Raw genomic sequence first — 15,713 nt, forward strand, 5'->3', positions numbered from 1 at the left:
GTGCCAACATATAGAAATAATGATGCCATGGAGAAGGAAAGATTATAATAAGTTTTAAGTGCTACCTTGAATTTACTGTATGAACTTCAGTCGGAATGTAAAATGGTTAAATTCCATAACTTGGAAATAGGAGCTGCAAATTAAATCTAAATAAATCTGCATATATATCAGAATAACTAACAAATGCTGCTGTGATGAGCAGTGCATGAGCTAGCTTATAAGGAATGAGAGTTATAGAAACATTGTGGTAATCCTGAATGAAAAGAACATTGAGCTAAAATAAGAATTTAAGGAAATATGATATGGCACTGGAAGCCAATATACTTCAGATAGAAGTGGTGAAACTATCGTATTTCCTTGCTCCATAAAGCAGTTTCACAGAAGTCCTTTCTTGGGTCCTTTGTTCTGGACAAGCATCAAAAGTAAGTACTTTCTGAATATAGTTCAAGGTTACCTACTACCTTGGTAGTCTTCCTGCAAAGGTACTTGAGCCATACTGGTTCCCTGATCTTCTCCTCAGACACCATTGCTCAGATTCAAATGGAGTCCTCTTCCCTCAGGATCTCCCTGGAAACCTCTTGCGTCAGAGCCTCTTTCTGGAGATCTCTTGTCACAGGGCCTCCTTTTGTCCACATGTCTCAGAACATTTAACTCCAACCTGGTCTGATCTCCACCCCTCTGACTCAATAGGTTTATCCCATCTACCCTAACATGGCTTACTCCTAGCATCTATGAGCTAGCGCCTCTTGCTGTAAATTGGCTTAAATACAATATCGGTGAGAAAATGTTTACTATACCACCCACTCTCTCACAAGAACATAGAATAAAGCAAGAATGGAACCATTTAAGAACAATAACCAAGATGTGGAGATCAGCAAGATGCTGGAGAAGAATAGAATTGTTTACAAGGCCAAAAACTGCAGAAAGGTCCAAGGATATCAGAAGAACATCTGTACCTTATCAAAAATCAACCTAACAAAGTAACAGAGCCAAGAGAGTAATTTCAGTACTACAAAATGGACAGAAACCAGTTTGCCTAAGATGGAGATTGAAGAGACTTAAGATGTGAGCGGAGCTGATCTGTTCTGGTACTAATTTCTCTGTGACCTTAAACAAAAAGGAAGATTTGAAATTGGGCAACAATTTGAAATATTAGAAGTATCACCCTTTTAACTTTAACCCTTTGATTGGCAGATGGTGAAATGGCTGCTTTACGTAACTTGATGTTGAACAAGAGCAACAATGCCCATAAGAGTCATAGAACAGTGTTCCTGAACCACCGGTCCATGGACCAGTGCCGGTCCACAGAAATTTCCTGCCGGTCCCCAGAGCCAGCACATGCATCAGGCCCAAAACAGTGTTCTTCAACCACTGATCCACGGTACGATCGATGCAGCGTTATCTCCGAGCCAGCTCCCTCTTCCTAACTGATTCAGTGCACAAAGTCACGGGCATTGGCTCCTACGGGCATCCTGCGCCTGAACCGGAAGCCTTCTCCTGACTTTGCAACGTCAGAGGGAAGGCTTCCAGATGAGGCACGGGACGTGCAAGGTGCAATTAATACTATTATGGGGGCGGTGTTTGGGGTGGAGATTGAGTAGAGATGGGCAGGGTCTGGCTCACAACTTAGCCCAGTGTTCTTCAACCGCTGGTCCACGGACCGATGCCGGTCCACAGAATAATTCTTTTATTTCTGCTAGTCCATAGGTGTTATAGAAGACACATGTTGCTTCTGAGCAGCAATGCCAAATAAAGGGTTAATGTGAGGAAGAACAGAAGCAAGTTTCCATTCTTGAGGTGCTAAGCCATCCGGTAAACTAGGAATAACTAAAGAGCGACGATAAAGTAAGAATGAAGGCAAGAAATGCTTTAATAAGGAAGTTGGAATGGAATCCAAAGAAGCAGAGGAATGCATTTTAGAAATCAACTTTGAATGCAAAGGAGGTGGAAAGGTGAATGCATACCAAGCACCAGACATAGGAGGATCATCCAAAGAAAGATAAGGAAGCCTGAAGACTGATATATTCTAAGTCCTTGAATCAATCATTAATCCTATAGAGTCAATGCAAATCAACATTTCTCATTTTGTGTAGTCTCGGCAGAAGGAAGATTTAGTTCATGTGTGGTCTCAACAAAAGGAAGAGCATGGAAAAAAAAAAACCTAGCTGCAAATGAAACAGCAAGGTACGACAAGATGAGACATTGAGTAGGGGGAGCAATATAAAGAACAGGGGTAAGGAGCAAAGAGATGTAGAAGGAGAGGGGGAATGAGTTGAAACGGTTAATATATCTATTAGCAAGAGTTGTCAGCTGTACTGTGAGGACACCAAAAATTTGTGCAAAAATCCCCGATATAAGCAAATTAAATACTTTACCTTTTCTTTCAAAAGATGATTATTTTCTTCTAGTTGCTGCTTAAGATTTTTTGTTTTACTCTGAGCTTGTGACACCTGCTGCTTAGCATCTAGCAATTCAAGATGCGTGTGTTGAATCTGCTCTTGAGCTAGCCTCAACTGCTGGCCTGCATCCAGCCCTTCCTGGTATTGATCTGCAATGCACTGCTCTTGTTCCTTCATAGTCTGTAAGAGGTCATTCATTTTAGCATTTCAAATTTTATATACATTTAAAGATGACAAAATGCATATTGGCAAAGTAATTCTACACTAATGCTTTTTCTTTAAGATGAAAGAACTAGAGAAGTGAGAACCATTAATGCTGAACCTCTTCCTCAGACACTATCTACTTCCCACTTTGAAGTTAGTTTACTTGAGGTATATGATGGTTAAAATCAAGTCTAATGCACATCTGATATCATGTAGTTTTGTACTTTTTCTGAATGATCTCATGAAATCTTTCAGAAACTTCTGAGTGAGACACAGGATAATCCATGGAACTGACTGGGAAAGTTTCAAGTACAGTATATGGTTCATGTTTTATTTTATTTGATATACCACCAATCATTAATGCATATTTTGGAAGTTTATCATTTCGAAATATAAATAGTTGATATAAAAGGGAAATTTGAAAAGGGGTGAGTAATGGAGACACACAAGTTCTAATGTGTTAATTGGCCATTACTGGGTCATTACTGTCCTAAATACTGTAAATAATTATGCACATGTTTGTATTATTCATGGTAAGACAGTGTGGTATTATTAAAGTTCTAGTATTCTGGTGACAACTATAATGTGCATTGGTTTTGAGAAGTCCAAACTATGTTTATTGCTGCCTTCCTCAACCTACAAGTTTGCCTTCATTTCCCACAGGTAAAAGAATGCCTGCTGTGTACTTTCATCCCAGGGAAAGGTGACCAGTTTTCAAGACAATCCTTTTATTCAGGAAAATGGCTTATCAAACTGCTTTGGATTCTTGCCCTGAAATAGCTAAGAAGAAAAAAATTTAAAAAAATTTAAATTGAATCAGGTTGGGCAGAGTGGATGGACCATTCGGGTCTTTATCTGCCGTCATCTACTATGTTACTATGTTGTCCTCCATATGGGGTCCTTTTGCTAAGCTATATTAGGTGCGAATGCATGCTTAATGTATGCAGGATGTGCTAAAGTGTCATGTGTTATTTTTCACATTTGTGCATGCTAAATAATTTTTTGCATTTTTTTCAAGAGGCATGCTCAGGTTAGAGAGTGGGCATTCCCGCTCTAACCAGTTAGATAGTACATGGATAATGTGGGAGCCCTTAACTCCTGCAAAGTAGGTGGCGGTAAGTGTTCCATGAACACCCCATTAATCAAACGAACACTTAGGCACTATAACAACTTGCTTGCGAAAGAAAAAGCCTCAGTCACAATGGCGAGGGAAAAACCAATCTACCAACCACTAATGGGCATAATGGGCCCCATGTGCCTAAGGCCCCACCCACAGAAAGGGCCTAAGACTACTGGGCCGATTCCGGTGGGCCCAGGCCCAGGCCCAGACTCTTGTTACTTTTTTAAACTCTGTGGGTGGGGTTTGAGCCGCCTGGGCCAATCAGGCCCTAAGGCCAGCCATTCCTGGGATGGCTGGCCTGCCATACAGACTGCCAATGATTTTAAGGTATGGGGAGGGGGATTGGGGGTGAGGGGGTCAAGGGGTCGGCAGGGGAGTGATCAAGGGGGGCGTTCGTGGGAGGGGGGGTGTCGAGGGCAGGAGGGCCTGGGATCCCTCTTGCCCATATCTTAGTGGGGGTAGGGGGTTCACCGGGCAGGAGAGCTTGGGCTCCCTCCTGCCCAATCGTAATCGGCAGGGGGAGTGCCGCGGGGCAAGAGGGCTTGGGCTCCCTCTTGCCCATCATAATCGGTGGGTGGGGGTGCCGCAGGGTAAGAGGGCTTGGGCTCCCTCCTGCCCAATCGTAATCGGCAGGGGGGGTTCGGGGTGCCGCGTGGCAAGAGGGCTTGGGCTCCCTCTTGCACAGATCATAGTCGGGGGTTCGGGGTGCCGTGGGGCAGGAGGACTTGGGCTCTCTCCTGCCGGGATCGTTGGTGGGGGTGGATTCTTTAACCGGTGTTCTTTTTGACAGACTTTGGGACTTAGGCTTTTTTTAGGTTGATTATATGGTATAAGTTTATACATAGTGGTAGTCTGTGCGTTTAAACAGCTGAGCGTAGAGGCAGGCCATTATTTTTTTTAAAAACCTCCTTATGGACTTTTTTTAAAATAATGGACATTTTCCCTGCTTCTACTCTCAACGTTTAAGACCTTAGGCCAAAAGGGGACTTAGACCTTTTTTTATTATGCCCCTCTATGGCTTTTAAAGTTCTGTAATAACAACTAGACCAGGAGACTGACTATTACAAAACATTACAGACCAAAAGTTCACAAATCTCTAAGGAACACAGCTAGATCTGACCCCAGATGATTTATTTAAATTTGCATGCTATATTCCTGACTTTACATCAGCCTTCTGTTATCACTGCGAAAACAAACAGGAAAAAGAAACCGACTTTGCACACTGTCTTACTTTTTCAATGTCAGCTATCTTTAGTTGTTTCCTTTCAATTTCCTTTCTTAGCTGATTTAATTCTTGATCCTTTTGGAGCAATTCAAAATCTTTGTCATGAAGCTGATCTTTGGTATTCTGAAACTTTTCATCTAAGCTCTCTAGCTGTATATGAAAAAGAAAAAGAAAGTGTGTTATGAAAGTGCAAGGTTTGACTCATGATAAAAAGTTCTAATATAGATAAAGCAATGTTACTTACCGTAACAGTTGTTATCCAGGGACAGCAGGCAGCTATTCTCACTAGTGGGTGATGTCATCCGACAGAGCCCCGATACGGACATCTTGCAAGCATGTCTTGCTTGAAGAAACTCAGAAGTTTCGAGATGCCCGCACCGCGCATGCGCCAGTGCCTTCCCGCCCGATGTACCGGGCGTGTCTCCTCAGTTCAGGTAGCTAGCCTGAGAAGCCAACCCAGGGGAGGTGGGTGGGACGTGAGAATAGCTGCCTGCTGTCCCTGGATAACAACTGTTACAGTAAGTAACATTGCTTTATCCCAGGACAAGCAGGCAGGTATTCTCACTAGTGGGTGACCTCCAAGCTAACCCCAATGGGATGGTGAGAGTTGGCAACTTAAGAGAACAAATTTTGTAACACTGTTTGGCCAAACTGTCCATCCCGTCTGGAGAAAGTATCCAGACAATAATGAGAGGTGAATGTATGAACCGAGGACCAAGTGGCAGCCTTACATATCTCCTCAATCGGTGTCGATCTGAGGAAGGCTACAGAGGCTGCCATTGCTCTGACCTTATGGGCTGTGACCTTACAGGGAAGGGATAATCCAGCCTGGGCATAGCAGGAAGAGATACAAGCCGCCATCCAGTTAGAGATGGTGCGCTTCGATACAGGTCGTCCCAACTTGTTTGGATCAAAGGAGACGAAAAGTTGAGGAGCAATTCTGTGTGGCTTTGTGCGATCCAAGTAGAAAGCTAGAGCACGTTTGCAGTCCAGAGTGTGCAAAGCAGATTCCCCAGGATGAGAATGAGGCTTTGGAAAGAACACTGGAAGCACGATGGATTGGTTGATGTGAAATTCAGAGACCACTTTAGGCAAGAATTTTGGATGAGTACGAAGGACCACCTTGTCATGATGGAATACAGTGAACGGTGGATCCGCCACTAGGGCCTGAAGCTCACTGACCCGGCGAGCTGACATGAGGGCCACCAGAAAAACCACCTTCCAGGTGAGATACTTGAGTGGAGCCTTGTTGAGAGGTTCAAACGGAGGCTTCATAAGATGAGACAGGACAACATTGAGATCCCAAACCACAGGAGGAGGTTTGATAGGAGGGTTGACATGGAAAAGTCCTTTCATAAATCTGGAAACCACAGGATGAGCAGACAAAGGTTTCCCCTGTAGAGGCTGATGGAAAGCCGCAATAGCACTCAGGTGGACTCGTATAGAGGTAGACTTGAGACCAGACTGAGACAGGTGTAGAAGATAGTCCAATACAGAAGATAGGGAAGCTCGCTGAGGTTCCGTGGCATTGGAAATACACCAGGAAGAGAATCTAGTCCATTTTTGGGAATAGCATTGTCGAGTAGCAGGCTTCCTGGAAGCCTCCAAGACCTCCCTCACTGCTTGAGAGAACTGGTGAGGAGTTATGTTGAAAGGAACCAAGCTGTCAGGTGGAGAGACTGCAGGTTGGGATGAAGTAGTGAACCTTGATGTTGAGTAAGTAGTGAAGGAAACACTGGAAGAAGTACTGGCTCCCTGCTGCACAGTTGAAGTAGAAGGGAGTACCAAGGTTGTCTGGGCCACCGAGGAGCAATCAGAATCATGGTGGCATGGTCTGATCTCAACTTGACCAGAGTCTTCTGAATGAGAGGAAAGGGAGGAAACGCATATAGGAAGCGATTCCCCCACTCCAGTAGAAAGGCGTCTGCCTCAAGGCGGAGAGGAGTGTAGATCCTGGAGCAAAACTGAGGCAGTTTGAAGTTGTGGGGGGCTGCAAAGAGGTCTATCTGAGGTGTTCCCCACTGAGCAAAGATCTGATGAAGGGGTTTGGAATGGAGCGTCCATTCATGAGGCTGGAGAAGACGACTCAATTTGTCTGCTAAGACGTTGTTTTTCCCCTGAATGTAGACAGCTCTGAGGAAGGTGTTGTGACGAACCGCCCAATCCCAGACTCGAAGAGCTTCCTGACAAAGAGGGGCCGAGCCCGTGCCCCCTTGTTTGTTGACATAATACATGGCGACCTGATTGTCTGTGCGAATAAGGACCACCATGTCGTGAAGCAGATGCTGAAAAGCTTGGAGAGCATTGAAGATGGCCCTGAGCTCCAGAAGATTGATTTGATGGAGTCGTTCCGCACTGGTCCAGAACCCCCGAGTGCGAAGACCATCCAGATGGGCCCCCCATGCATAGTTCGATGAATCGGTTGTGAGAACTTTCTGGTGGGGAGGAGAGTGAAACAGTAAACCTCTGGATAGATTCGAAGAGGTCATCCACCAGAGAAGAGACTGCCGTAGAGCAGGAGTGACTGCAATGTGACGGGACAACGGGTCGGACACCTGAGTCCACTGAGATGCCAGTGTCCACTGAGGAATTCTGAGATGTAGTCTGGCAAAAGGCGTCACATGAACGGTAGATGCCATGTGGCCCAAGAGGACCATCATGTGTCTCGCTGAGATGGACGGGCGAGAAGACACCGACTGGCAGAGTAGAAGGAGAGCATCCATGCGTTGAGGAGGGAGGAATGCTCGAAGTTGAATGGTATCCAGAACAGCCCCGATAAAGGGGAGAGACTGGGTGGGCTGAAGATGTGACTTGGGGAAGTTGATCTCGAAGCCCAAACTCTGCAGGAAACAAATTGTAGTCAAGGTCGCCGAAATGACCTCTTGAGCCGACGGTGCCTTGATGAGCCAGTCGTCGAGGTATGGAAACACCTGAAGACCCATGTTCCGGAGTGCAGCGGCCACCACCACCAGACACTTTGTGAAGACTCTGGGAGACGAGGACAGGCCGATTGGAAGCACTCGATACTGCAGATGTAGATGTCCCACCCGAAATCTGAGAAACTTGCGGGAGGCCGGATGAATCGGGATGTGAGTGTAGACCTCCTTGAGGTCCAGAGAGCATAACCAATCGTTCTGCTCGAGGAGGGGATAGAGAGAAGCAAGGGTCAGCATGCGGAACCGCTCCTTGACCAAAAACTTGTTGAGGACTCGAAGGTCCAAAATGGGACGCAGATCGCCCGTCTTCTTCGGAACCAAAAAGTACCGGGAGTAGAACCCCCGGTTTTGCTGATCTAATGGCACCGGCTCGACGGCCCGAAGCCGAAGAAGAGCTTGAGCCTCCTGTAGAAGAAGAGCGGTCTGCGTCGAGTTGGCGGGTGGTCCGGGGGGATCTGTTGGAAATGAAGAGAGTATCCCTCTCTTACGATGGTAAGGACCCAGAGGTCCGTGGTGATTGTCTCCCATCGATGACAAAAATGATGAAGACGACCCCCAATGGGAAAAACGGGAGGAGACAGAACGAAGTCGGTTATGCTCCCTGGAAGAGAGTCAAAAAGGCTGAGTAGCCTTGGGTGCAGCCGGCATCTGAGGCTTCTGCTGAGGCTTTTGAGGAGGCTGTCTCTTTGCAGGCTGTCTCGCAGGAGGAGTCTGTCTCGGCTGATAACGCTGCTGGTAAATCAGAGGCGGCCTAGAGGGACGAGACTGCTGAGGCTTAGGCTTAGGCCGCAGAATAGACTGGAAGGACTTCTCATGGTCCGAAAGCTTTTTAGTAACAGTCTCGATAGACTCATCTAACAGATCAGCCCCCGCACAAGGCACATTAGCAAGTCTGTCTTGGAGGTTCGGATCCATATCAATGCTACGAAGCCATGCCAGGCGACGCATGGCGACTGAACAGGCCGCAGCACGTGCCGAGAGTTCGAAGGCATCGTAGGAGGATTGCATTAGCTGCAGGCGTAACTGAGAAAGGGTCGCCACCACCTCTTCAAATTCGAATCGAGCTTGAGCATCGATAAAAGGGATGAACTTGCGGAGCACCGGCAAGAAAAAGTCCAAATATGAAGAGAAGAAGAAATTATAATTGAGCACTCGAGTCGCCATCATCGAATTCTGGTAGATACGTCTACCAAATTTATCCATCGTCCTCCCTTCACGGCCCGGAGGTACTGAGGCGTAAACCTGGGAGGGATGAGATCGTTTGAGGGAGGACTCAACCAGAAGTGACTGATGAGAAAGTTGCGCCCCCTCAAACCCCTTGTGATGGACGATGCGGTATCGAGCATCCAATTTACTGGGAACTGCAGGAATGAAATACGGTGTCTCAAAACAACGCATGAAAGTCTGGTCAAGCAGTTTATGCAGAGGAAGGCGAAGCGTCTCCGCTGGGGGGTGAGGTAAATGCATGGTGTCCAGATACTCCTTAGAATATCGAGAACCAGTGTCCAACGTCACATCCAAATCATCCGCCATTTGTCGAAGGAAGGATGAAAAAGATAGTTGGTCTGCCAGCGCCGGCCGGCGAGACGGACTAGAAGAAGTGGAAGCCTCCGGATCCAGAGAGAGCTGAGAGCGGCAAGGAGAATAGGAGGTAGATGGTTCCTCATACTCCGGTCCCTCAGGCGGGGATAAATCTGACGAGGAGTATCCCATACGCTGGATCTTCTTTTGCGGGGACACCTCCGAATGACGTGAGGAGGGTCGAGATGAGTGTCGAGATCGATGCCCCTCCCGGTGACGGGATGGGGAGCGAGATCTTCTGTGCATCGCACGATCCCCCGAAGCCTCCAAGGAGTGGATGGGACTTGATGCAGTGGATCGCAGAGGTGGTAAGGATGCGGACTCACGCAGTGCCACCCAGGTCTGGTATGGAGTGCGGAAGAACTCTTCCTGCGATGCAGTATGCCCAGGACTTCGACTATCAGGGGCTGACACAGCACTCTGCTGTCGAGGGGACGTGATGGGCTCCAAAGGCGGCATATCACCAAATGAAGCCCGCCTGGAAGCACCCGCCGCCCTCCGCCGATCCTCCTCGTCGAGCAGAGATCGTACGACGAGGAGGAGGAGGAGGGGGCGGACCGCCCCCCGGGACCGAGACCGGGAGGTCACCCTGAATGGAGGCGATAAGCCGGGGACCCATAGACTGCATAAGCTCGACAAACTGAGCTTCCAGCAGGGATCGCAGCGAAGCCGATATGGAGGGATCCGCACCGAAAGGGGGTCCTCCAGCACGGTCTTCGCGCTCCTTTGTGGCCAAGTGCTTCTGCTTGCTAGCTTTAGGCACTTTGATGACCACCGGAGGGACAGTTGAAGGCGGTACCTGAGCCGAGGAGACGGGGACAGGCACCGATGCTGAACCGGAAGCAGAAGTCGGAGTGAACGATGCCGGCTTCACGATGCCAGATGCAGGGGTTGTCGATGCAGGCTTCGAACGAACTGGCGAAACCGCAGAGGAAGTTGAAGGAGACGGCTCTTTAGCAGACTCCATCTTAAACATCGATTCCCAAAGTAAGCAGCGCCGTTTGAACGATCGCGCAGTGAGCGTGGAACAAGGCCGGCACGATTTCGGAACGTGTTCTGGACCAAGACACTGAAGACAGCGTCGATGCGGGTCCGTCAACGAAATCGCACGCTGGCACTTGCTGCACTTTTTAAAACCGGTGATTGGCCGGGACATAGGCCGGAAAATCGTCGCCGCTAGGTCGAAGGCGCTCGGCCTAAGCCACGAGGCCGGCCCGGCCGAACCGCCGGAAGAAATAATTTTAACTTTTTTTTTTTTTTTTTTAAATACAACTTAAAATTGAAATAAATCAAATAAACAACAAAACGCGGTAGTAAAGAAGGCAAATATACTGAAATTCAGTCAGCGCAGAATGAAGTGAAACTTCTCAGCTCCGTGGAAAGAAAAGAACTGAGGAGACACGCCCGGTACATCGGGCGGGAAGGCACTGGCGCATGCGCGGTGCGGGCATCTCGAAACTTCTGAGTTTCTTCAAGCAAGACATGCTTGCAAGATGTCCGTATCGGGGCTCTGTCGGATGACATCACCCACTAGTGAGAATACCTGCCTGCTTGTCCTGGGATAATAACTATGCCCCTCCCCCCTAAAAAAAGTGAAAAACAGTTCCAGTGAAGTCATCATTTATTTTATTATTTCATACCTCATATCATAGTTTCATTTCAGTATGAATCTGAGGATAATTTATCCAATAGCAATTATTTTAAAGAAGTTAGACATTTTCTTTAGAAAAGATCCAGGTTTTTTTTGACATGTTATTTAAAAAAATACTACTACTTCCTGGTGAAACTTTTATAAGCTTTGAACTCATCATAACCAATTTGCTTTTCCTTAGCCTATTAAAAATCTGTTAAGCCTAATCAACCATCTTTGAAGATCAAACCTACACTACAATGTTCTTCATTTCTCATATTTACTTTTAAATGTAGCATTACATGGTAGTTTACAATATCATCATGGAAATGATTTAGGTGTTATTGTGGACAATACACTTGAATCTTTTGCTCAATGTGCGGTGAAAGCCAAAAGAGCAAACAAAATGTTAGGAATTATTACAAAAAGAATAGAGAATAAAGCACATAATATCATAATGGCTCTGTATCATTCCATGGTGAGACCATATCTTGCGTACTGTGTACAATTTTGACCACATCTCTAAAAAGATGTAGTGGAACTGGAAATGATTAAGATGGAACAATTCTCATAGGAGGAAGCGCTAAAGAGATTACAGTTCTTCAGCTTGAAGAGGAGAAGGCTGAAGGAAGATATGATAGAGATCTATAAAATCCTGAATTGAATGGGTAAATGAATGGGTAAATTGTTTATGTTTTCAAAAAGTACAAAGATTAGGGGACACTCCATGAAGTTGCACAGCAGCACATTTAAAATAAATAGGAGAAATATTTTTTTTCATTCAACAAATAGGTAAGCTTTGGATCTCATTGTCAGAGCAAGTGTTAAAGCAGTTAATGTAGCTCAGTGGTCTCAAACTCAAACCCTTTGCAGGGCCACATTTTGGATTTGTAGGTACCTGGAGGACCTCATCTTATTAAGAAATGATAATTTTGCATGAGGTAAAACTCTTATAGTGTATAAATCTTTCCTTTTGGCTAAGTCTTAATAATAATATTGTAATTTATAGCTAAAGAGACATATGATCAAGAAACTGTTTTATTTTACTTTTGTGATTATGAAAAACCATACCGAAGGCCTCAAAATAGTACCTGGCGGGCCACATGTGGCCCCCGGGCCGCAAGTTTGAGACCACTGATGTAGCTGGATTTATAAAGATTTATACAAATTCCTGGAGGAAAAACTTATAAACTATTATTAAGGTATAGACCTAGGGAAAACCACTGTTTATCCCTGGGGTTAAGTAGCATGGACTCTTGCTACTTTTTTAGACTCTACCACATAGTTGTGACCTGGACTAGCTATTGTTGGAAACAGGATATTGGGCTAGATAGACCCCTGACTTCACCCTGTAGAGAACCTCATATATGCTATGCTCTTTTAAAAGATACAAAGGAGGCAACTCAAAGGGGACAGAGTGGTTAAACAGATTATGACTCTTCAGCTTGGAGAAGAGATGGATGAGAGAAGATAATTTATTTATTGTATTTATATACCACTTATAGTCTAAGTGGTTTACATTCAGGTATTCAAGCATTTTCCCCTCTCTGTCCCGGTGGGCTCACACTCTATCTGAGGCAGTGGGGCAGTGGGGGATTAAGTGACTTGCCCAGGGTCACAAGGAGCAGCCTATAAAATTACAGGGTGAAGCAAATAAACAAGGAATAGTTGTTAACCCTTTCAAACTCTTGAAAGTATCTAAAAAAATTTTAAAGGAGGGTAATTTAGATCAGATAGCTTCTCCTGATAAGTTTAGATGTATCTCAATTTTTGACTGTTTTGTACATGAATTCTTATTGTGAGGTTACTTGGCTGGAGCAACACTGCATCGGTTCTCATGTACTGATTCTCATTTGTAGTTTGTTAATGAAGAAAGAGTGTTTTAGGGCGTGTGCATCAACATTTCTATTATTGTTAGTCTTGAATATTGATACATCTCAGATATTCAGGCCAAAACACAATTCCTGTCAGGTCTTTTTTTCAAAGAATAAACTTTTGTATGCCATCTTTGCCTCCATTGTTTCTTGCTTGTATTCTGTGGAGAAGTGTTTCTTCCTAAATTTTGGGGTCATTTCAGGACTTAATTATTACATGTGCCACTTTTCATTCTGAGGTAGAAAAGAATGCTGTTTTGAAATTGTATTTCTCAAAGAAAAATGTTCACTTTTGTGGTCAACAAATTACTATGGGCTCCTTTTACAAAGGTGCACTAGGGGTTTTAGCTTGCGCTAGCCGCTACTGCCTCCTTTTAAGCAGGCGGTAGTTTTTCGGCTAGCGCACGCTATAGCACGCACTAATCTTGTGCGTGCGCTAAAAACACTAGCGCACCTTTGTAAAAGGAGCCCTATATTTCCTGATGTAGTCAGACAAATGCAGCTTCATAGGAAGCAATTCCTACAACTAAAACCTACAGTTGTAGCAGTAGGAGCTACTTTTTTCCTCAGATTCTCCTGTAAATATCTGATTACAAAAGGACAAGGATATATTTCCATAGATCCTACCAATTTAGGTTCATTTCTGGATAAATCTGTTCTTCAGAATAATTTACTGAATACTGTAATCTTTTTTCTGATGTTTCGAAGTTAATTGGAGTAATAAGAGTAGATAAAATTACAATTTTTCTTGACCCTTGCTGTTATTATTTACAGTACCTAGATTTTCTAATTCTCAAACATGTTTTCATCTGCCCATTCCTGAGGTATGGATGAAATTATTTACTTTTTTCATTGTAAAAAAAATATATTTCTTCTGTAGCATTTTCACTGTTCTTTCATTTTCTATAATTATGCTTTTTGTAAAAAAAAAAAAATGTTGAAACTAAAAAATAGCATTAAGATGATGAAAACCTCCATGAAACTGATAGGATATTTAAAACAAATCAGAAAAAGCAATTTTTTTTCACTCAGCAAAAAGATTAAGCTATGGAATTTGTTGCCACAAGATATGGTTAAGGTAATTTCTTAATGGAAGAACGCTCCTTAAACCCATTATTATGTATGCACTCTTAGGTCAACCATTGCTTATATGAAAAGGAAAGATTATAATTTCCACCTTCTGGCTTAGTGAGTCAGGTGAGAAATCTGGTCCTTAAGATGTGCAAAAGTGCAAATCGCTAATAAATATAGCTTATGTACCCAATACCCAATAAACCATTCAAGTCAAACTATGAATTAATATAGAAATAAAACAAAACAGAAGAAATAAGGTGAAACCTTTTTTTATTGGACTAACAAGCAAAGATTAGGATCTTACCTTGGTAATCTTCTTTCTTATAAACCCACACTCTATTCCTGAACAAACGGGTAGTCAATCCCATCTCGCAAGATCTCTTGTAGGAAGCTTTTATTTGTATAGATAGTTTTGCTCCTCCTCTCTTATCTCTGGACTGCCCTCCAACTTCCAATGTGTGACAAAGCAGACAGTTATTCCTGTAGAGGACTCAAAAGATGGACGGGGTACAGGGAAACTCCCCGAGAAACAAGTCTAATCTGCTCATATCAATAATCATCACAATAATCAAACATTTTTTTAAACAATGAAACAATGAGACTCAGCCTGTGCTAACAGCATGGGGACATATTGAGAGACCCCCTGGAATAAAGCATGCAATATTTGTATATGGCAATCTTGGTAAGGCTAGTCAAATAAACAAGAAGTCCTCCTTACATATTGAGGTAGACAACTGGTGAATCAAAATTCCTGGGTGGCCTTCAGGAATAGAGTATGGGTTTACATATCGACCCTCCCCAGATCCCGACACATACTATATCTATAAACCTTATAATCTCCCTGGGAATGCCCAGGCCAATTCTTGTAAACCGCCTAGAACTGAAAGGTATTGGTAGGATAAATGTAATGTTTACAAGAACGAAAACTACCAAGATAAGAACCTAATCTTTCCTTCTTGTACAACCCCACTCTATTCCTGAACAAATGGGATGTACAGAGCAGTTCCTCAAACTTGGGGTGGGATTGATGAGCCAGCTACTAGGATATGTGATCTAAATGCAGAATCCCACTTGACCACCACATCCATCCTGTAAAACTTTGTGAATGAATGCAGAGAAGACCAAATGGAGGGTTCTACAAATCTCTTCTGGAGAAACTGCTGAAGATTTTGCCCAAGAGGAAGCCTTCACCAAATAGGAGGCTGCTTTCCAGCTATAATATGGGCATGAAATGGCCATCCGGATCCACCTGGAAACGGTGGCCTTTGACATTGCTCCGACCAGCACGAAGAGGTCATTGGACAAATGAAATTTGTTCATCACTTCCAATCATCTCAACAAAAGCATGCACACATCCGGAGATTTTAACACTCTGTCATGTTTACTCAAACTTGAGGGTGTCTAGGCTAGCCAACGCACCTCCTGATTGATGTTGAGTGCAGAAACTATGTCTGGCAAGAAAGAGGGAACTGTGCGCAAGGTCACGCATGACTACATAATATGAAGAATGGGATCATTGTAGGATAAAGCCTGAATCTCAAACACAGGCAGAGGTAATGGCTCCAAAAACACCGTCTTGAGTCACCCAATTTTGGAGACCCCTCACCCCCAAATTGATCTCACAGCTGTCAGCCTGTTCTCTGTGCCATGCTGTGTGCTGGGAGCTGCAA

The 15,713-nt window shown here is 44.5% G+C and overlaps 1 protein-coding gene across 2 annotated transcripts in view; it reads right to left on the reverse strand.

Moving 5' to 3' along the window:
- CCDC18 (coiled-coil domain containing 18) overlaps positions 1-15,713 on the reverse strand; it is a 282,822-nt gene that overhangs the window by 31,439 nt on the left and 235,670 nt on the right. For both annotated transcript variants that reach the window (XM_033915992.1, XM_033915991.1), the window contains 2 exons: positions 4,955-5,098; positions 2,376-2,579 (listed from right to left, as the gene is read on the reverse strand). In XM_033915992.1, the coding sequence (XP_033771883.1) occupies positions 2,376-2,579; positions 4,955-5,098 (348 nt within the window). The remainder of the gene's footprint in view (positions 1-2,375; positions 2,580-4,954; positions 5,099-15,713) is intronic.

Source organism: Geotrypetes seraphini, chromosome 12 (assembly GCF_902459505.1).
Source record: "Geotrypetes seraphini chromosome 12, aGeoSer1.1, whole genome shotgun sequence".
Taxonomy (NCBI): domain Eukaryota; kingdom Metazoa; phylum Chordata; class Amphibia; order Gymnophiona; family Dermophiidae; genus Geotrypetes; species Geotrypetes seraphini.